General features: G+C 42.3%; 1 protein-coding gene across 10 annotated transcripts in view; it reads right to left on the reverse strand.

Annotated features, from left to right (window-relative positions):
- The window catches only part of MYT1L (myelin transcription factor 1 like), a 746199-nt gene that overhangs the window by 171349 nt on the left and 551782 nt on the right, over positions 1-23068 (reverse strand). For all 10 annotated transcript variants that reach the window (XM_075341068.1, XM_075341066.1, XM_075341065.1 and 7 more), the window contains one exon: positions 12794-13765. In XM_075341068.1, the coding sequence (XP_075197183.1) occupies positions 12794-13765 (972 nt within the window). The remainder of the gene's footprint in view (positions 1-12793; positions 13766-23068) is intronic.

The raw sequence follows: 23068 nt of genomic DNA on the forward strand, positions 1-23068 counted from the left end.
CTGAACTTCCATAGGTCCCCTTATTCCTATTCATGCTGTCAACTCTGGCAGAGCAGTGAGCAGATTTCTTGACTGGAGAATTTTCAACGTAATGGTGATACTAGAAACAGCAGTGGATATTCAGCGCTGGACCTGAGGAGGGTGAGTAAAGCACAGTTTGCTTTTTAAAAAAAAAAAACTGCACCAAGCGTACAAGAGTTTTCCAAAACCAAAAAAAAGGTGAATGGAGATACGGAATCGGAGTGTTCCCTATTTAGGGCCTCAGCAGCATGAAATAATAAAAGGGTATATCGCATGTCCCCATACATATAGTATTTGGCCCAAACCATGCATAAAGATCTCCACATGGAAGACCGAAAGAAAGTTCCAAGGGAACACTCCGATTCCGTATCTCCATTCACCTATTTGTATTTTACTATTATCTTATGAAAAATGAAAGTGCTTCATGTTGTATATATTTTTCTAAATAAATATTTTGCATTATTATAGTTGCACTCTCTAATTGTTTATTATGTATGGTCAACAAAAACTCAGTACTCTCCTCTTCTTACTATGATTTAATAAAGCCTCATTAATCTGACATCCAGACTTGTGATCCTTGGCGCGGTATAGAAACCTTCTTCTACTAAGCTCTGTTATCCTTTTAAACCAGACATGAACTGTCATGAAGAATATGAATCTGCAGCTATAGAACTCTTTATTCAGATCTCTAAATTTAGGAGTAAAGGCCCCATTACACGCAACGACATCGCTAACAAGATGTCGTTGGGTTCACGGAATTCGTGACGCACATCCCGCCTCGTTAGCGACGTCGTTGCGTGTGACACGTACGAGTGACCGCTAACGATGCAAAATACTTACCAAATCGTTGATTGTTGACACGTCGTCCATTTCCCAAAAGTCGTTGCTTGTTTAGGACGCAGGTTGTTCGTCGTTCCTGAGGCAGCAAACAACACCGTACCTGCGTCCTCCGGCAACGAGGTGGGTGTGGCTTTCATTTGGCTGCTCTCCGCCCCTCCGCTTCTATTGGACACCTGTCGTGTGACGTCGCTGTGATGCCACACGAACCGCACCCTTAGAAAAGAGGCAGTTCGCCATCCACAGCGATGTCGCTAGGAAGGTAAGTACGTGTGACGGGTACTAGAGATATTGTGCGCCACAGGCAGTGATTTGCCCGTGACGCAAAACGACGGGGGCGGGTGCTTTCACGAGCGACATCACTGCATGTAAAGCCCCCTTTAGATCTCCGAATTGTTAGAAATTACATTTGGAAAAATTTTCCAATGGACTGTACAGTCATATATCCCACTATTTAATGAGTATTTCCATTGACAGTGGATTTTCAAGTGTGTATATAATGATCCACAAAAAAACCCTTTTTTTTTCATTAAAATTTTTAAGCCCTTTAGGATAAAAAAAAGTTTAGAAAATATATATTTAGTACATTTTAATTTTTGATATATTTTATTATTTTTTGTACAGCATCAATTAATTAATTTAGCAAGAAAATATAGCTCTAAATATAAAGGAGACGTAGCAATGTGTTGACATAACGTTCAGGAAAGGACGGAGAGTAGAACATAATATAGACAACATCTCTTTTAATGATACATTTAGATTTATGTTTCTACCGACTATTGAATTATACTCAGTTCTCTTCTCACAGCAAGGAAGAGAAGAAGTGAATTGCATTTAAGAAAGAAATTGCTATCGATTCTCACCTAAGATACATCATGACTTGCATCTAAAATGATTTTCACCACCCAACCATCAATGGATAATTAATGTGCAGTCACTGTCCCTGCCTTCCATCATTATCCATCCATATATACTGTAGGTCTATCGGGGCACATTGCCTTCATCATTACGACTGTTCATAAAGACATCAGAGCTTCGGTAAACACCGGCTACGTTACTGCCTAATGATAGTTTTGATCTTTAACTACAGAAGAACTTTCTATAAATCATTAGTGTTCTAAGATCTACTGCTTGTGGAACTAAATTATGAAGCTACCCCAACGCTACCTACCCAGGCTAGACTCACAGCAGTCTATTAAATGCAAGACATTCACTGTTAAAAAAGTGTATATTTTAGAGCCCAAATATTTACTGGTAAAAGAAAAATTGAAAATGGAAAATATCTCTGCCGCTACTTGTAGTGTTGTAGTGTGGTTGTTAGAGATGAGCAGAACGATCTGTGGAGGACCAAGTTCGAAGAGAGTTTCCTGAAATTTCTGAAATTTGTACTTTTATTTGAATTTGAATATTTTGAGATTTGATTTGAAGTTTACAAAAAATAGAAGAAATCTTGCCCGGCACCATTCCCCACACTGCTGAAGAATCAGAACATGGGCTAATGTCATTTTGTATGCTTCCCATAATGCTCTGCAGATAGGACATCTTTCTGATTCTCATATCTTGTAGATTGGTGGTCAGTAACTGGGCCATTACGGATCAGCGAGGCCCTGCGGAGAACAAATTGAACTGTAGTGTGACGCAGGGCAGTAGTCGTGAGTGAGGTCTAGGTCTTCTGTGCCCTGGTTTGAGGGGGTCCTGGCTGGGTGTGTGTGCTTACGCTAGGGAGGCAATACACCTTTGCAGGCCACATGTTGCTGTTGACTCCAACTGGCCAGGACCACATGTTAACTAGTTCATCAAGAGAGACTACTAGTTCTTTAAAAACAGATTTTTACTCAACAATAACATTATGACAACTGTATACATGAGATAGTGGGCACATATCTCCTAGTACATTTCATTAGCACAGAGCATCTGTAGACACACTCTCTTTACTTCCTCCACTTCACCTGCTCCAACCTCCACTAGTCTCATCCATTCCACTATAACCCAGTCTAGAATCACATTACAGTCCATGAAAGTCATATTTTCCTCCCGTGGTTCTGCGTCTTATTCTCACTCTTAAAGGGATGATTTGCCAGTATGACTGGGCTCAGCTTCACACTTTCTGACTCTTCGGGAAATCCTGCCCGAGGCTTTTGCTTCATGTTCTGCTCTGCCCAGAACTATTACATCTGAGAGTTGTAAACTCCTCTGGGCCAACCAGCTAGGCCTCCTCTTTTTGGGCACAACTTCACTTGATCCCTTAGTCCTTCAGTCACTCCTGTGACTAATCTCCACTCAATACCTCTGTCCTTGGTCTCCATTCTCCACTCACTCGGATTCTATCTAGCCCATCTTGGCTCTTTCTCTCTTGAGGGACACCCTTATCATGCAGCTCTGCCAACTAACCAGACTTTAGGTCTGTCTCTGTCACATGCTGGGCCCTATCTGACATTCCCTGAGGAAACTGTCACTGATTCCCTTCACTAGCCCCTCCATCTCTGGGCTAGTACCAACCATTAACTGCTTCCTACCCTACTCACTGCCTATTGCTGGGCAGAATACAGCGTCATCACAGCATAGTGCAAATCATTACAATGTATCACAAAACAATAGACATTACACTATAACAATAGCATTGGTGTCTTCAAGGGAGAACATGACAATATGTCATCTCCTTACAGTACTGCAGAGTCGTTTTCCATCTCCAGAGTTATTGGTTCAATCTCTCTCTCCTGTAGAGAGTAAGATCTTATAATTAGCAAGGTTATTTGCTGCTTGTCAGTAGAGTGTAAGCTCTTATGGTCAGCAGGGTTCTCCCTCTCTCTCCTCTCCTCTACATGCACTTTCTGAGCAATTACAAGCTTTCCAGTATTGAGATTTCCACAAATTTCTTTACCGCAAATTGAATTTTGGAGGAAAATTTGTCAAAGTTGGCAAATTCGAATTCCAAAAGATCCACTAGTTGCTGTATTTTAATGTAATAAAATTGCAAATCCTCATAAAAGTCTACAGGGCTAGTTTATTTTAGTGAACTGTGGACAGTCTAGGTATTGTATTTTTATTATTAGTGGAAATTACATATAAAACATGTTTCTTTGGTCGTCTCTTTGATAACTTTAAATACCTATTGAGAAATATATTTTGTGAGCCTATAGGGTACTTTACATGCTGTGACATCGCTAGTGATTGCTAGCGATGTCGAGCGCGATAGCACCCGCCCCGTCGCTCGTGCGACATTTGGTGCTCGCTGCTGTAGCGAACATTATCGCTACGGCAGCGTCACATGCACATACCTTGTCAGTGATGTCGCTGTGACCGCCGAACAATCCCTCCCTCAAGGGGGAGGTGCGTTCGCTGTCATAGCGACATCACAGCGGCGTCACTAAGCGGCCGGCCAATAGAAGCGGAGGGGCGGAGATGAGCGGGACGTAACATCCCGCCCACCTCCTTCCTTCCGCATTGCCGGTGTACGCAGGTAAGGAGATGTTCATCGTTCCTGCGGTGTTACACATAGCGATGTGTGGTGCCGCAGGAACGACGAACAACATCGTACCGGCAGCAGCAACGGTATTAAGGAAATGAGCGATGTGTCAACGATCACTGTTTTGGAACGATTTTGCGATCGTTGATCGGCGCTCATTAGTGTTACACGCAGCGATGTCGCTACCGGCGCCGGATGTGCGTCACTAACGACGTGACCCCGATGATATATATCGGTAGCGATGTCGCAGCGTGTAAAGTACCCTTAAGGCCACGTTCACACATTCAGAATTTGGTGAGTTTTTTTTACCTCAGCATTTGCAGCCAAAACCAGGAGTGGAACAATCAGAGGGAAAGTATAATAGAAACATGTCACCACTTCTGCATTTTTCACCCAGTCTTGGCTTTGGCTTAAAAATCCTGAAACTATTGGAGGGCCGTGACTATCTCTTTTCTGAATGAGCCCTCCTCCCATAAGCCTAAAGCTACTGTATATGTTTGATTAATGCTGGCTCCTACTTGCCCATAAATTAGTAGGCTTTTAGTCATGATATTAGCTTAGGGTCCCATCAAAGAAGAACGCCTTGTCGTGGCTGATGGGCTCTCATGAATTGCCCAATTTATGAGCTGAGTACCTTTATTTTTTTTTAAACATATTCTACATAGCAGTAATGCAATTAAAATTTCATAAGTTCAATGTTTACATATATCTTGGCGTTTTAAGAGTGCTGTATACCGTATACTGCTGTATTAGTTTATTTACAAATACTGAAGTAAGATACTGACCAAATACTGTGTGTGCATGTGGCCTCATACAAATGTTTTTCTTTCTATTTAATACCTTTTTGAAAAAACCTAACCCCTTCACTTCGGGCAATTTTCCGTTTTTCACTTTCCGTTTTTTCCTCCCCATATTCCTAAAGCCATAATTTTTTACTTCTCCATCAATATAGACATTTGAAGGCTTGTTTTTTGCAGGACAAGTTGTACTTTTGAATGACACCATTTGTTAGTTATTACATTTTAATGCAATATTGTGGCGACCAGAACCCTTTAATTTTAGCGATTGGATTTTTTTTCTCACCATGCCAATCAGATTAATTGAGTTTATATTTTGATAGATCGGGCATTTTGAATGCGACAATACCAAATATGTGTATTTTTTATTGTTTTATTTTTAAAGGGACAAAAGGACAAAAGGGATTGATTTTAACTTTTAGGGTTTTTTTGATCTTTTAATACTTTTTAAAACCTTTTTCTTAACATTTTTTATTGATTTTACTTGTTCACACAGGGATTTTAACACTGCACAGTCTGATTGCTTGTGCTGATCACAGCAGCAGTGCTTCAACATCACTGTGATCAGCAGATATCCTGTTCTCCTGTGAGTGTTGGCGCATGTCAGGGCTTGTTTTTTGCAGGACAAGTTGTACTTTTGAATGACACCATTAATTTTGCCCCATATTGTACTGCAAAATGGAAAAAATAATTCCATGTGCGGCGAAATTGCAAAACTGCATTTGCACGATTGTTTTTGTTGTTTTTTTATTTACCATGTACAGTATACGGTAAAACTGACCTGGCAATATGATTCCCCAGGTCGGTACAAGTTTGTAGATACCAAACAAGTATAGCTTTCCTTTTAGCTAAGTGATGAAAAAAAATTCAGAAGTTTGTCAATAAAATGAATTGCACTTTTGTAGTGATTTTCCAAGACCCTTAACGTTCTCATTTTTCGAGATCTGGGGATCAGCAACAGCTTATTTTTTGAGTTTTGATTTATACTATTTTGGCATAGATGCGACGTTTTGATTTCTAGCTATTACATTTTAATGCAATATTATGGCGACCAGAACCCTTTAATTTTGGCGTTTGGAATTATTTTCTCACCACGCCGTGTACCAATCAGATTAATTGATTTTATATTTTGATAGATTAGACATTTTTAAATGCGGCAATACCAAATATGTATATTTTTTATTGTTTTATTTTCAAAGGGACAAAAGGTGCTGATTTGAACTTAGGTTTTTTTGATTTTTTTAATACTTTTTAAAACTTTTTTTTTAACATTTTTTATTGATTTTACTAGTTCACACAGGGATTTTATCACTGCACAGTCTGATTGCTTGTTCTGATCACAGCAGTGCTTCAGCATCACTGTGATCAGCAGATATCCTGTTTTCCTGTGAGTGTCAGCGCATTGAAGGCATTCACAGGAAACATGTCATGGCAGCGACATGACACAACACTGCAATAGCATTCAATTGGCGTCCCATGATCTCGTCATGGTGCCGCCTATGATGGCAGGGAATGGCGTGATCCTTGCCAGAGAACTTTAAATAGCACTGTTAGAGTTTGACAGCGCGATCTAAGGGGATAACAGGGGAGATTCTCAATAATTCGAACCTCCCACTCCCGCCTGCAATATTTCTCACGAGCTGCACCAATGCTCTAGAACACACTACCAAGAACAATTCTACTGTATTGATTCCCAACATCCACACCTTAAGCGAGCCTTAAAAATGCATATCTTTAGACTAGCTTATCATCTCACCTCACTGATCTAACTAGTCCCATTCTGCCCCTTACAAAACTTTCTTCCAAATCTTGTCCCCTGTATCTTCTGGTTCCTTCCTCTTCTTTTTACACTCTGTATGTATTCATTCTGGCTTGTGACTGGTTCATGCATATGTATTTGAATCCCATATTATACTGATGGCTGGACCATATATGACAAGCACACGGTCCCCCACCCCCAATTTACCTTTTGTGCCTTCCCTATTTCCTCATAGACTGTAGCTTACGAGCAGGGCCCTCACTGCTCTTGGTATCTCTTTGAATTTTGTTATTCTGTAATGTGTCATATTGTCTGTCCATGTCCCCTCTGAATTGTAAAGTGCTGAAATGTAATTATTATTATTATTATTGTTATTATTAGATCCACCCATGACTGATTGGACTAAGACTTGTGCGAGGAATAATGCGGGCTCGGGAACAGGAAGTGAGCACAGAGGCTGGCACTCACTTGAAGTTACAGTAATTACTTAACCGTATGAAGGCGGAGAGAAGGAAGCCGGCACTGAATGGTCGCGGGGCTCGCATGTCATTACAATGTTACAAGGGTTCCGGCAATGCAAATTCCGACATCGCTGGAATCGCAGGGGCATCGGAGATGAAGATAGGCTTTGTTATTTTTATGGGGGCACACATGAGGATGAGAAGGGGTTGTCCAAGTAGTGGCCAACCCCTTTAATGACAGGAAAGAAGCCCTATTTTGACTTTGCGCCAATTTCATTAACTGCATCCGCCATTTTGGTGAATTTTGTGCAATAAATGTTGTGTTGATGTTGAGCTCTCTTAGGCGTCTTCAATTAGTTTTTCACTATCAAACGTTTTGACAGACTCACTTGAAGTGAAGGGTCACTTTTTTGGTACAAGTGAATTAAGCATGATATATTTCATGAGAAGCATAAAAAGTTCTGCAGTGTTTTTTAGACAGCATGCTATTAGCATTTTAGAAATTACAGTATGTGACTTGTCACCAAACATTTATCTTAATACGATGACTGAATTTTGCAGCTAACATGTTTGTTGTCTGAGTCCTAACTTATGCCATCAAATCTTTAATTAACCAATTGTTTATTGTCTTTCCAAAACATGGATAGGTCTAGCACTGGAATATTCTTAAAGTAAGTGGACATAAAGAAAGATAAAATTGAGGGTAAGTACAAGAACCGTTGTTTTTCCATCCTTCTTCTTCACCCATCATTTGCCTTGTTAAGTTGACTGTGTGCTCAGCAGTGGTGTCTCTCCCCAGTGATTAATTATCTCTATCTAAGCTTTCCTCTCACCTCAATTCACCTGTCAAAGATAAAACAGTGGAGAGAACAATATCCATAGAATCTTTTTATTTTGCTTTGAAAGTAGAGGGATATTTATTTGGTTCAGGGACCTAATATAGTGGATTGATCATATCTCAGTGAACCAGTATGACCAGAAGGGGCAATGAAAAGAATTATTAATTTTCTGTAAATAAAAATAATAGGCTTTTGACTGGTTTTATTTTGACCAAAATTGGAATTAAAAATACAAAAAGTAGAGTAAAGGCCGCTTTACACGCTGCAATATATCTTACAATGTGTCGGCGGGGTCACGTCGTAAGTGACGCACATCCGGCATCGTAAGGTACATTGTAGTGTGTGACAGGTACGTGCGATTGCGATTGAACGGTAAAACGTTCATCGCATACACATCGTACCTTTCTCTAGAATTGCACGTCAGATTGTTCATCGTACCCGGGGTAGCACACATCGCAGTGTGTGACACCTCGGGAACAATGAACAGATCTTACCTGCATCCTGCAGCTCCCGGCTGACAATGCGGAAGGAAGGAGGTGGGAGGGATGTTTACGTCCCGCTCAGCTCCGCCCCTCCACATCAATTGGCCGGCTGCCGCGTGACGTCGAACGTCCCTCCCACTCCAGGAAGTGGACGTTCGCCGCCCACATCGAGGTCGTATGGAAGGTAAGTATGTATGACGGGGGTTAATCGTATGTGAAGCACGTTCAACAAATTGAACGTGCCACACATACGATGGGGGCGTTGCAAATCGAATACGATATCGTATGCGAGATTGCAACGTGTAAAGCAGGCTTAAGCCAACTTTCACACAAGCATAATACAGGCTCCTTTTTACCTCCCAATAATGCAGACAGTACAATTAATGACTGTAGATAAAATGGAATTTGAATTTGTAAGAAGTGCCAAAACGTAACAAGATTACAGTCTTTTGGCTTTGGACTTTTCTTCTATTTAGGATTAACAGCAAAAAACCTACATCAAGACTTTCTTGACTTAATATAACACAAACAGTGTTAACAGGTATTTTCCTGTTGTTTTGGGAATTTTTTTTGTAGATTTTCTCCTGTTTTGTTTTTTTTTCTAGAGAGACCCAAACACTATAGCCTGAAAATTACGAGATTTTTTATATGAACAAGTTTTGTTTTGGGTTCATTGCAGATTTATGGCTTTTCAATCTTATTTGAAAGATGCCTTATGGAAAACCCCATTACGGTACCTTATCTAGAAATTAGAGTCTCTGACACTGTACTTACATCCATGGGCAAACCAGAATTAGTGGCTTTCTAAATAAGGACATACTGTATGTTATAGTTAAATGATTTGTTTATGTGAAAGATTTGTGGTTGCTTTTTTTGTCAGCAATATCGATGCATATTTAAGAAAGTTGCCTTACACAAAACTTCATTAGGGTAACCTATGTAGAAAAAACAACATACAATTCTGTAACTGCAGATCAGATCTCCCATGGTTATGTTTGATATGTGGATATATGAATGAAGGAATATTTTATGTTGTATATATATGAGTTGTTTTTGTGTTGCTTTTCTGATGGTTTGTAGGACAACTTTAACAACGTAACGTAAGACAGGTGTCTCCCACGCACCACTCCAACCGTTCGTGCAGCTTCGTGCAGCCCTCCAAATGCTGCAAAACAAATCCAATTTTGTAATATCCAAGGCACAAAAGACTCCATCAATTAACAAAAAATCTTTATTGGTCCCAATGTACTCGAGGGGATCAAAACAGTGCAACGTTTCATCCAACACAGGGTCTTTATCAAGATGTTATTAAGCCGTACACCTTTTCATAGCTTGATAAAGGCCCTGTGTTGGCTGAAACGTTGCACTGTTTTTATCCCCTCATGTACATTGGGACCAATAAAGATTTTTCTAATTGATGAAGGAGCCTTCGGTGCCTTGGATATTACAAAATTGAACTTTAAAAGATACTGAAAAATAAACTGTGTGGACTTGCTATCGATCTCCTGATCTGAACCCAACAACCTCCTATATGCAAATGAGTTTGTAGAGTTTGGGTCAGGATATTGCAGTATGAAACCAGTCTTATGGGAGATTTACATTTTCCATATCTTTCAGCCGTCTCTGCAAAATTTTATGCAGGGTTATATGAGGATTTGCTGTAGACATCATCCTTTGCAATGCGATATGACACATGCCAATGTTTCAATGGATTTGCGGTATCCAAAGGCGGGAAAAAAAATGTGTCACGTGTGAATTACCCCTTATGGCCTTCTATAGTGAGAAAATGAGAAAACCAACACAATAAACCATAAAAATGTCTATCTTTGAAATGAGGACTATGAATGAGATTTGATAAAATTTAATTAGCTACCATGGGACATCCAAAATTTGCAAAATAGTCTATAGTGTAAAATGCTGCAAAACGTCACTTTGAAAATCTTTTTGAAAAGCACAAAGCAGAGAGCAGATATATAAAAACTAAAACAAAGGTAAAAACAATAACGTTGCCGTTTTCATTTTACAAAAAAACCCTGAAAAATGAGAGGTGTAAGCTGATTGGTTGCTCCAGTTTTGATATGTCTTCTCCATAGAGTCCAGGGGTTTTCAGCATCCTTATGCAATATATTAATATGAGATCAAGACCTGGCAACAGAGTTTTCTTCTTGGTCTCATCAAAAGAAAAAAAAAACAACTTTCTCATTAATTAAATTGCTGACTATATCACTTGTTCCTCTAGACTTAAAATATCTCATTCTTAGGGGCTAATGGGATCATCAATTAATCTAAGTGGAATTAATTGCATATTGTTGTGAGTGATTTAGAGACACTGAATTCATGTACCTCAGACACACAGCAAGACACTTGAAGAGCATATTCATTCCTCTGTAGCACACTACATCAAAGCTCATTATCAACTCATAGCAATAAATATAATAAAAACTGATTATTCTAAGTCATCAATCACCCATCATTCGCCAGAGAAATTAAATGTGTTCATAATTAGCATTCTAATTCTGGCAAAAAAAATAATTCAAAAATTTATTCAAATAAGGAAGCCTGTCATTTCCTGAATGGCGCTGACATCTAGGTCTAGGTTCCCTGCGAGCTGAATTCTTAGTTACTACTGAATCAATATCAGGTTCGAGAGCAATTATAGACACAATCAATATTCTGATTGATTTTCCAGCAAAAAAATTCAATTTTTTTTCATCGCTGGCCGTGTTACTGATCCATTCAAGTTTCGATATGCACATAGGGTGGAAAAAAGCATCTATAGGTCCATACAACACTTACTACCCTATAGGGAGGCCTAAAAATGTTATGTTTGTAAATTGTGTTATGATGCATTAATTTTGGGGTAGGATAACTTCAACCACAAGGATTGGCTATATATGACTAGGAGTCCCATAACTTCTGGGTGCTGTCATACAGATGCCATTATGCCTAGAGCTACCCAAATGCATTCCATTAAAATTGATTAAAGTGGAAAAGTGCAAAAGGCAAATCTGTCAACAAATAATCATTTTAGCTGACCAAATCACAAACCATCATTGTCTGAAGAGAGGTTAACCATGTTTGAATCTTCACCCAATAGGTACTAGTAGTTGGCTTTATTTGGGTCACGCCAGTTGATACCCAAACAATTGTCCATTGAAAGAATTTGTTAAAGGGAACTGTCATCAGATTTGGCGACTATAAGCTGCGGCCACCACCAGTGAGCTCTTATATATCACATTCTAGAATGCAGAATGCTGTATATAAGAGCCCAGGACACTATGTGGAAAGTAAAAAACACTTTTATAATGCTCACCTGAGGGGGCGGTCCGGTCCGACGGATTTCACTGCTCTCTGGTTCCGCACCTCCTCTCTCTGTTCTGCTCAGAGGTGATCATTCTCCTCCTTCTGAAGCCCGTGTGCATGATGCGTCTACGTCATCCACACTAGCCGGCATTGAGGTCCTGCGTAGGACAGCAATTTCGGTTGTGTGGGTGATGTAGACGCTGTAGGCGCTGGACCAGAGAGAGGAGGCGTCGGACAAGAGAGCAGCGACACCCATCAGACTGAACCGCCCGGCTAGCTGAGTATAATAAAACTGTTTTTTATGTTTTTCAGCGCGGACTGGGCTCTTATATACAGCATTCTAGAATGCTGTATATAAGAGCTCAGTGGTGGCTGCACATTATAGTCGCCAAATCTGGTGACAGGTTCCCTTTAAACATCTGTTTTTCCTTCTTTACCGGACATTACTTCCAACATAATCAAACATGTAGGGCTAGCTACCATAACCAAGTGAAAAGTCCACCATAGATCTGATCAGATTAGCGTTTGTCTGACCAGAATCACTCTTTTTGACAGGAGATGAGTCAATAAGTTCCAGGTAATTGAAATGTATGCAATTAATAAATAATACTATATCATTGTTATACAGATGAATAAATAACCTGATGACACGTCAGAACACCAATACTAACAACATTTTAGGGAACTAAGATGCTTTAACGTTTAAGTCTCAAAACCTGCAGATGCCTGCAACTTGCCACCATAAAATGGACAACACATTTGGGTCCATATTGCACTTGTGTTAAACCATACATGCATTGTAATTAGAAATAAGCATGCATATATTACCTTTTGTATAACATGGCTTTTTGACATGCCCATCATGGGACTTTGGCCTTCTGTCCTCCCCTGAGAGGTGTCTCATGGTATGTTCATCACAAACTCTCATACTATCTCGCCTTCCAGCTTCCATGGCCATCTTGTCCCTCATTGCTTTTGCTCTCTCACTTTCCAGAGCTATGGCTTTTTCTAGCAGTGTCAGATTACCTTTTGTCATATCAAAGACTTCTTCTGACCTGTCGGAGGTGATGGAGGTAGTATCATCATCTCTTTCAATGAAATCGTCCTCTTTTGCACAGCTAGAAAAAGTTCTTGACCTGGGGCTCAATTGTTCTTCAAGTCTCATTAAGTTCATCATATCCGAATAATTCCTGTCTGGCATTCGATCAGAATAGTCTTCGTCCGCCCTTGGCATTCTCATCCCCATACATTGTTGTTGGTTTCTATCAGAACTAGTTTCGCTAAGTTTCCGTGCAAGGTCAAAGCATTGGTTTCGTAAGCATTCCAAACTGCTCAAACACACCTCCTCGTCACTCTCCTCCACCATTTTCTCGGCATGTCCATTATTTGTAGGCTTGCCCAACATCAAATAGTTCATATTCCGTGTATCTTCATGGGAGGAATGGTCCATATAATTCCTATCATTGAGGTTATCAGAAAGTACTACGCCATGTCCTTGTGCCAACAGTTTGAGGGAATCCACTGTTTCCCGAACAACATCACTGTCCAAGTCTAAACTGAGCTCTGTTTTCCGTCCCACGTTTTCATTCTTGTCACTGTCGTCTTCCATGCTATTAGATGTATTGCTGTTCATTTCAGATTCCGTCCTGGCTCTGTATGCCGCATCCTCGGCTATTTTGCCAAGATTCAACAAAGACTTGGCTACAAGTTCATCGTAATTATCGTATTCATCATTATTATTATCATCCTTTTCGGTGTCGTGCATTATTCGAGAGCTGTGACAATCCATTGAGTGATGGTCTAAAAAGTGAAAAGAGAAAAATAGCTAGAAGGGCTGAGTGACATTTTTGGTTGATTTAAGCCTTCATGACGTAAAACACAGCATGATGAATACCAAGATATACTTTCATTTGATGGCAGTTTGTAAAGAGACAGATGCAAATAGAAGTTTCTGATAAATTTCTGCGTCGGTTTTGACTAATTATTTGGTTACATGATAAAATATAAGTACTGCAGCCTTTTTAAACAGTTAGATTTAGATGTACAAATGGAGCAGACTTTGATAGATATACATGGTTAGAAAACAAGGGTCTGTTTTTTCATTCTCCTGAAAATAGCGCCATTCTTGCCTACCTCAAATGCTTTACCTTTAATGGAATTAACTTACAATAGCAAACAGACATACTGTACGTAAAGCACTTTCTGCAAATAAAAAAAACAAACATTTTTCTAATCTTAAGCATGGCAACCTATTTTTCATGGGCCGTGTTGAGTAAAGCCAATCTAATATATAAAGCTGAATGTGTGTGTGTGTGTGTGTATGTATGTATGTATGTATGTATGTCCGGGATTGGCATCTGCACTGTCGCAGCTACAGCCACAAAATTTTGCACACTCACACTTCTGGACCCCGAGAGCGTCATAGGCTATGTTTTGAGGGGAAAGTTTAACCCCACGCTTTACAGTTATTCACCAAAAAACCTGCTTCCATTAAAGCGAATGGAGCTGGGAGCCACAGTGCAGCCAGAACTTCAGAAGAATGCGCAGCCACGCCCTTAAATGAAATGTTGGGGTGTCACAATGCAGCCAGGGAAAGAGACAGACACAGACAGGGAAAGAGGCAGACACAGACAGGGTAAGAAACAGACATAGACAGGGTAAGAAACAGACACAAAGAGACAGACACAGAAAGAGACAGACTGACAGGGAAAGAAACAGACAGAGTAAGAGAGGGAAAGAGAGAGACAGGTTAAGAGACAGACATAGACAGGTAAAGAGACATACACAGACAAAGAGACAGACACAGGAAAACAGACAGACAGGGAAAGAGAGGGAAAGAGACAGACAGGGAAAGAGAGGGAAAGAGGGGGAAAGAGACAGACAGGGAAAGTGACAGGGATGGATAGACAGACAGTGAAAGAGATAGAGAGAGAGACAGATATATATAGAGGGGGAGACAGACAGAGAATAGGAAAGAAACAGAGAGACAGTTACTATCCCGAGCATTAATACATTCTATTTTTTTGTTAACAGCAGTTATTAACCCGGGCGAAGCCGGGTAGTACAGCTAATATATATATATATATATATATATATATATATATATATATATATATATCTATATATATCTATATATAGATATATATGGAATATATATATGGAATGTGTACCGAGACATTCTTGATAAAAATCTGTTGCCATCTACCAGGATGATGAAGATAATACGAGGGTGGACATTTCAGCAAGGGGAAAATCCCAAATACACAGCCAAGGAAACGCTCAATTGGTTTCAGAGAAACAAAATAAATCTGTTAGAATGGCTGAGCCAATCTCCTGACCTGAATCCAATAGAAAATTTATGGAAAGAACTAAAGCTCAGACAAAGTTCATAGAAGGAGACCACAGGACCGTCAGGATTTGAAGAGTGTTTGTGTGGAAGAATGGGCCAAAATCACATCTGAGCAATGCATGTGACTAGTTTCTCCATACAGGAGGAATCTTGAAGCTGTCATCACCAACTCAGGTTTTTGTGTGATATAGTAACTAAATTTCAGCAAGTGTGTTCAATACTTTTTAATTTCTCATTATTACACATAACTTAATTTATGGACATCTATGGTTTGATTTCTTTGACTGTGTGAATTGATTGGGTTGTTACCGACATCTAGTAAGAAATCCATGTGAATATCACCTTTAGAAATATATTTACATAGAAAATTGGTGGTATATATATGGCATATAGCAGATATAACAAGGAAAAATAGCAGCACAGTCCTAATGTAGTGGGTGCAACAATTTCACAAACAACCAGACAAGAAGCCTCCAAATGTAGAAAAAATAGCTTGGAAGTAGCACTCCAATGGAAATCAGTGAAGAAAAGTGGACTTTATTCAGACATGCAATCTTTCAGCTCCTGATTTGGAGCCTTTCTCATCAGGCATGCTTATCAGCTGCTGAAATGTCTCATGTATGTCTAGGAATAAAGTCAACTTTTTGCTGTATATATAATATACAACAGTGCTCCCTTTTCTGGAATTTGGATTTATGTGAATTTTTAGATTTCAGGGTTCATGGGTTAGGTCTGCCCTATCAGCTGTGCCCTATTCCCTTGAATACAGTGCCTGTTCTAGAAGGAAGCAGATTCTTCTAGAAACAACAAACTATGCACTATTTTGGCCACCCCATATTCTCGTATTAACGTATTCATTTTCTGATAATGTCATTAGATCATCTTGATTGAGATATTACAAACTCAGATTAGACTTTTCTTTATGGCAATTGCGTTCATTTTTTAGGGCATTTTAGGAAACAAAAACTGAGTTTTGACGGGTTGCTACAGAACAGAAAAACTTTTTCTTAGTTTTTTTCAAAAACAAAAAATAAGTGCCCACCTGTGCTTTATGCAGTCAGATTGTGATGCTCGACACTATGTGACGTACTGTGATGCTAGTCACTAGGTGGCGCTAGATACTACTTACACACAGTGTGAATGGAGAGGTAGTCAAACAAGCTGGAATCAGGAACCAGAAGGACACAACAGGACACAGGGAGCAGGCAGAGATGAGATCAAGTTACAGGTTGTTAGGATTCCAGGAGGGTATGTATAGGAAACAGGGAGCAGGAGGAGACGTGGTCAGGAGAAGGTGAGAGGTCAGAAGCCAGGAGGTAACGACAAAGTCAGGGGGGCGGGCAGAGCAGAGTCAACTACAGTCCAGGGTCAAGAAGCCAAGATCAGATAACTGTACACAAACGGGAGCCAAGAGCACTTCCTGCGGAACCAGAAAATACGACTGGTGACGTTCCAGGCGAGCATACTCCCTAATAAAGCAATGCAATCACCCAGAACGAGAGCATCTGGGAAAGTTCCTCCCAGCACCAGCGTAGGACCCAGGGCTGAGAAACAACCCTTCCACAGGAGCTCAAGACAAACAGCAGAGCATCTAAACCTGCAAAACGCTCTGCGTGACAGAACAGGCAAGTACTGGCTTTGCAGGAGATCATGTCAGAACATAACAGAGCACAAGATACTCCGCACATTGGAACCGTGACACAGACAATTTACTATGAGTCAACAATTAAGTGGACCCACATTATTTATGGTTGTTATGCAGCACCCAGGAACTTGGCTGTGGATCCCACCCAAAGATGTCAAGGTCATGAGTTATTTTTCCCTTTATCAAAGCTTTTGCTTAATGTGATTGGCTGAGTGTCTCAAATCACATGACATTGGAAGACATAAAGTTTGCAAATTTGTTCTCCGGATGTATGAAAACTGTCTTTCTAGTGCAAGGTTTGGAAATTCCACCCTGCAAATGAATGTCCAACTTTTTAACGAGAGATAGTTTTTTCATTCTTCCCCGGGAGCACTAATTTGCCTACATCTACCAAGGAGCATTGCTTGGAAAATGCCATACTCCATCTAGATCTCCCTAAAGGGACTGTGTCAGCAAGTTTTTACTATGTAGTCTGAGAGCAGCATATTGTAGCGGTAGAGACCCTGATTCCAGAGATGTGCCACTTATTGGGCTGCTTGCTGTAGTTTTGAGAAAATCACTGAGATTATAACTAGCAAACTAATAAATCTACTGCCCTGTAGTCAAACCACACCCCAACCTACTGATTGGCAGCTTTTTGCTTATGCACAGTGTACACAGAAACCGACCAATCAGTGGTGTGGGCGTAGTTATACAGTGATCAGCATTCAGAGAACGGTAGCAGAAAAACTGTGATTTTAGCACAACTGCAGGAAGCAGCCCAGTAAGTGACACACTGTTGGAATCAGGGTCTCTAGCTGTACTTACATCATCCTGCTCTTAGGCGGCATAGCAAAAACCTGGATTCACTTTAATAAGAATCTGCACCCTATACAGACATAAAATAGTGATAAAATCACAAGGCCCATCCCGATGCTCCTTAACCCTTGAGTGACCGCTCGTTTTGCATGGACATGTAAAAGCTGAGTATGGCCCTCCGTGTGCCATGATTTTGCACACGTGTGTTCTCCGTGCGCTATCTGTAATAACACACGGAGAACAGGAACTTTCCGCTCACCTGTCCCTGGCGTTGCTGTCTGTGGTGCTGATCTACGGTCTCCGGCCTTGCCGAATCCCCGCTGCTGCTACTTCTGGACTATGCATATGCGATGAGCATAACCAGCGGGTGTCGGAAGCAAGTGACAGTAGTGCCAAAGACTGCAATGCTGGAGAAGATGAGTATAGAAATTCATTTTATTTTACAAAAATGTGGTTTTCTCCGGTACGTATCACACCGATGTCACATGGATCACATCTGTGCGGTCTGTGTGACACCCGTGCTGCCGGAGAAAAACGTACATGTCTACGTGTGATGCACGCGGACACACGTATGCTCCACACGGACACCTGGTCCATGGCAAAACATGCACGTGTGCGACACCCATTGATTTTAATGAGTCTACGTGTGCCCGTGTCTCCGGTACTTGTGAAAACAGACTTCACACGTACCGGAGACACGGATATGTGACGGAGGCCTTAAATTGTGATTTTCAGCAATTAGCCGTAATTTGTTGTCTGCCATCTATGGAGAAGCTCTTTAAGGTTTAACATTAAAGAAAATAGAAAAAGAAATTATAAAGTGAAGCTAAGCTTTGTTTCTGCCCCACAATAGCTCCTTGCTTTCATACTGGGCGGCAAAAGCTCCTCATCTCTAATTCCACATCTATAGATCTCGGCGAGACCCTGCTCCATAATGAAGGCATTGTTTAGGCTGCAGAAATAATGTTTATCACCCAGGAATCTGTAGTAAAGCTATCGCACCTCTATATTAAATTGTAAAGACTCATTATTGCCACCAAAGTGTTGTCACAAAGTTCAGTGTCTGCGGCTGCTCTCGTTCCAAGTACACTTTTTCATGGGAAAGAGATTCTGGTTCTCATGGAAACACACGCCGTATAGTGCGGATTGTAAGAGAAAAGGGGAAAAAGATAATAGTTGAATGGCAATAAACCAGACTGTATCATTGCTGGGGTGGAAGCTTCACATTCACACAAATTGCTTTGTGAATCACAAAAGAAAATCCAATAACTTTGTCCTATTGTGTCTGTACGGATGAAAACTGTCTACTATTTACCGTAATACCGAGGATGAAAATAACCAAATGTTACAAAATAATCATATCACTCTGTCTCACCTTCTATCTATCTATCTATCTATCTATCTATCTATCTATTATTTATCTATCTATTCTTCTATCTATCTATTATTTATCTATCTATCTATCCATCCCTCTATCTATCTATCTATCTATCCCTCTATCTATCTATCTATCCATCCCTCTATCTATCTATCTATCTATCTATCTATCTATCCATCTATCTATCCCTCTATCTATCTATCTATCTATCTATCTATCCCTCTATCTATCTATCTATCTATCTATCCCTCTATCTATCTATTTATCTATCCATCCATCCATCTATCTATCTATCTATCTATCCCTCTATCTATCTATCTATCTATCTATCTGTCTATCTATCCCTCTATCTATCTATCTATCTATCTATCCCTCTATCTATCTATCTATCTATCTATCTATCTATCTATCCATGTAGCTATGTATCCATCTATCTTTCTATCTATCTATCTATCTATCTATCTATCTGTGTTGCCCTGGGCAAGCCAGGGGACACAGGTCACACACCACCACACCTTACATCCCAGGTAGGAACACCTCAGCTAACCAAAAATCCTTGTTGCCTTCCTCCAGAGGCTGATGATGCACACCAGGGGGTGGGCCAGGCGGTTGGCTCCGCCCACCGAGGAGGTCACAGCTCTGGAGGCGGGAGAAACCAGGCAGAGAGAGATAGAGTTTGGAGGAGGAAGTGGAAGGAGTAAGAGTTTAGCCCAGGCAGGGCTTGAGTGAGGAGTCAGCTCAGGGACGAGCTTGAGTAAACAACAGAGTTCAGTTTAGGAGGGAGAAGTGGAAGCAGTTAGCTCAGGGAGGAGCAGGAGTGAGGAGCTAAGTAGAGGAGTTAAGAAAGTGAAAGTGAAAGTAGAAAAGTGGAAAAGGAGGAAAGCAAGTGAGGTGACAAGAAAGAAGGAAAGCCTGAAGGGTCCAGCTTTGTGTAGGACCAGGTCAGCAAGGTCAGCAACGGCGGTGACTGTCTGGAGAGGGACCGTTTGGAAGTTCCTGGAAGGACCCCGTTGGCTGTGTGCCCGGTGGTCTGGAGCAGTGTTCCGAAGGACAGTCAGCACCAGGGCAGGGGCCTCTCGGACCCCGGCAAGGCTAGGAGTCGCCAAATTTGCCAAATCCGTCAGTGAAGGGGACGTAGATCCCCCAACAACCAAGTCCCGATTGAAGGCAACAGCCCAGCCAGTATAGAAGAGACACCGCCACCGCCAAGGCACCAGTTTCTTAGGGCCAGCGCCTGCGGGCAAAGAGTAGAGCTCCCCCGGTCCAGCTTGAAGCCGGGGAGCGGGTTACCGGTGGGGACCCATCGCAACCAACAAGTACATCAAGGTGCAAGGAAAAGGGACATCACCGTCACCTACTGGGAGAGCAAGTGCAGCCGTCCGTGGGACCGTCTATCCAGCCGTTTGGTTTACCGTAAAAACTGTGTCACGTCTCAGGCTGAGTGAGTACCACAGTGCCGCAAGGCACAGCGCTGCCCCCGCGTCCCTGCGCCCACCAGGCCCTGCACCTCCCTCACCATCACCGGGCCCCGGGATCACCAACCCCTACCCACGGAGGGGCAACACAACACCTGGCTGCTCCGCATCACCATCCCCGGGAGCCCCGTATAGAGCAGCGGTGGTGAAATCACCACAACCGTGGGTGGCGTCACGGACAATAATCATCCCCACACCCAACAACCCCCTTTCACTCACGGGCGAGGAGTGCCGCTCGAGAAACCCCCGGGATCCGGCCCACCGCTCGAGCCACCACTGAGCAGCAGCCGCCGGACCCGAGCAGAAGGGGGTGAGCGTAGTGTGCTGACACCCTCCTCCCCGCCCGCGACATATCCCTCTATCTATCTATCCATGTAGCTATGTATCTATCTATCTATCCCTCTATCTATCCCTCTATCTATCTATCTATCCCTCTATCTATCTATCTATCTATCTATCTATCCCTCTATCCCTGTAGCTATCTGTCTATCTATCTATCTATCTATCTATCCCTCTATCTATCCCTCTCTCTATCTATCTATCTATGTATCTATCTATCTATCCCTCTATCTATCTATCTATCTATCAATTTATCTATCTATCCCAGTGGCATAACTAGAGTTCAATGTGTCCAGGTGCAAAATCTGTACCTGCCCCCCCTCTTATGTTCGTCAGATGCATGTATATGTATGTATACATTTAGCGTTCTAAATCCTATAAAGACATACGAGTTGCCCCCCCCCATTATGTAGTAATGTTCCCCACCCTGTTCTATTGTTCCCCACCTTGGGCTCTTTCCTCATAAATATGTCCCCCATCCAGGTACTGTATATATGCTTCCCATCCTGGTATGTCCCTCATCCTAGTATATATGTCTTCTGTCCTAGTATATATGTTCCCCATTCTAGCCCAAATCCTGGTGTATATATAACCCCATCCTGGTAAAAATGTCCCCATCCTAGTAAATATGTCACCATCTTGGTATATAAGTCCCAATCCTGGTAAGTATCTCTCCCATCCTGGCATATATGTCCCCCGTCCTAGTATATATGTCGCGGGCGGGGAGGACGCCGTTCGCGTTCGCTAATGCTCGGGTCCGGCGCTGCTGCGGGCCGGATCCGGGGACTCGAGCGGCGCTCCTCGCCCATGAGTGAAAAGGGGTGGTTGGTTTGGGGGATTTAGTCCGTGACGCCACCCACGGGTTGTGGTGAAGATGGGCACCACCGCTGCTGGTGACGGGGATCCCGGGAGCGATGGTAGGGAGCAGCTGGGATGTTGTTTTCCCCCTCCGCGGGTAGCGGTCGGTGGTCCCGGGACCCGGTGATGAGACGGGGAGGCAGGGTTGGTTAGGTGCAGGGTTGCAGGGACAGTGTAAGAGATGCACAAAGTCCTCGGTAAACCAAACGGCTGGATGGACGGGTCCCACAGCCGGCTGCAGTGTCTCTCCCCGGACCTGTCTTTCCCTGCACCTTTGTGTACTTGTTTGACTACGATGGATCCCCAATAGTAGTCCGCTCCCCGGTGTTTGGATGCCGGAGGAGCCCGTTTGCCCGCAGGCGCTGGCCCTTGGGTCTCTAGCCTTAGGCGGTAGCTGTATACCCTCACGGTGTGAGCAGTTGCCTTCTAATGGGTCTTTGGCTGTTAGGAAACCCCTGGGGTTCCTGTGACACTTGGATTTGACTGTTGACGGCGACTTCAAGCCTAGCCGGGGTCCGATGGCCCTGCCTGTGTGTGCTGGCTTCACTTCGCTCCCCAGTCGGTACCGGCGGGCCAACCCCCGAGCTCGGTCCTACGGTTCCGCGTTGATTCACTACTCCTGCAGACGGCCACCACCGTCTGCCAATCTTGTTGTCCATGCCTGGGACACAAACCCAGACACTCTCCACTTTACTCCTCTCACTTCAACCTCCAGGACATATCTGTCACTTTTCCCGCCTCCAGGCCGGTGAACTCCTCGGTGGGCGGGACAAACCGCTTGGCTCTGCCCCACCTGGTGTGGACATCAGACCCTGGAGGGAGGCAACAAGGGTTTTGTGTTTGGCTAGTGTTACTGTCTAATGGGGGTGGGGGTGTATGTATGTTACCTGTGACGACCTGGCTAGTCCAGGGCGCCACATATATATTCCCCATTCTAGTCCACATCCTGGTGTATATATTACCCAATCCTGGTAAAAATGTCCCCATCCTGGTATATAAGTCCCCATTCTGGTAAGTATGTCCCCCATCCTGGTATATATGTCCCCCCATCCTAGTATATATATTCCCCATTTTATATAACCCCATCCTTGTAAGAATTTCCCCATCCTGGTATATATGTCACCAACCTGGTATATATGTCCGCAACCTGGGCCCCTACTGGTATCTACTGTCCTCTCCTGGGGTCTTCCTGGCATATACTGTCCCCCTCCTGGTATATACTGTCCCGCTGCTGGGCCCCTCCTGGTATCTACTGTCCCAT

This window comes from Anomaloglossus baeobatrachus, chromosome 3 (genome assembly GCF_048569485.1).
Source record: "Anomaloglossus baeobatrachus isolate aAnoBae1 chromosome 3, aAnoBae1.hap1, whole genome shotgun sequence".
Lineage (NCBI taxonomy): Eukaryota > Metazoa > Chordata > Amphibia > Anura > Aromobatidae > Anomaloglossus > Anomaloglossus baeobatrachus.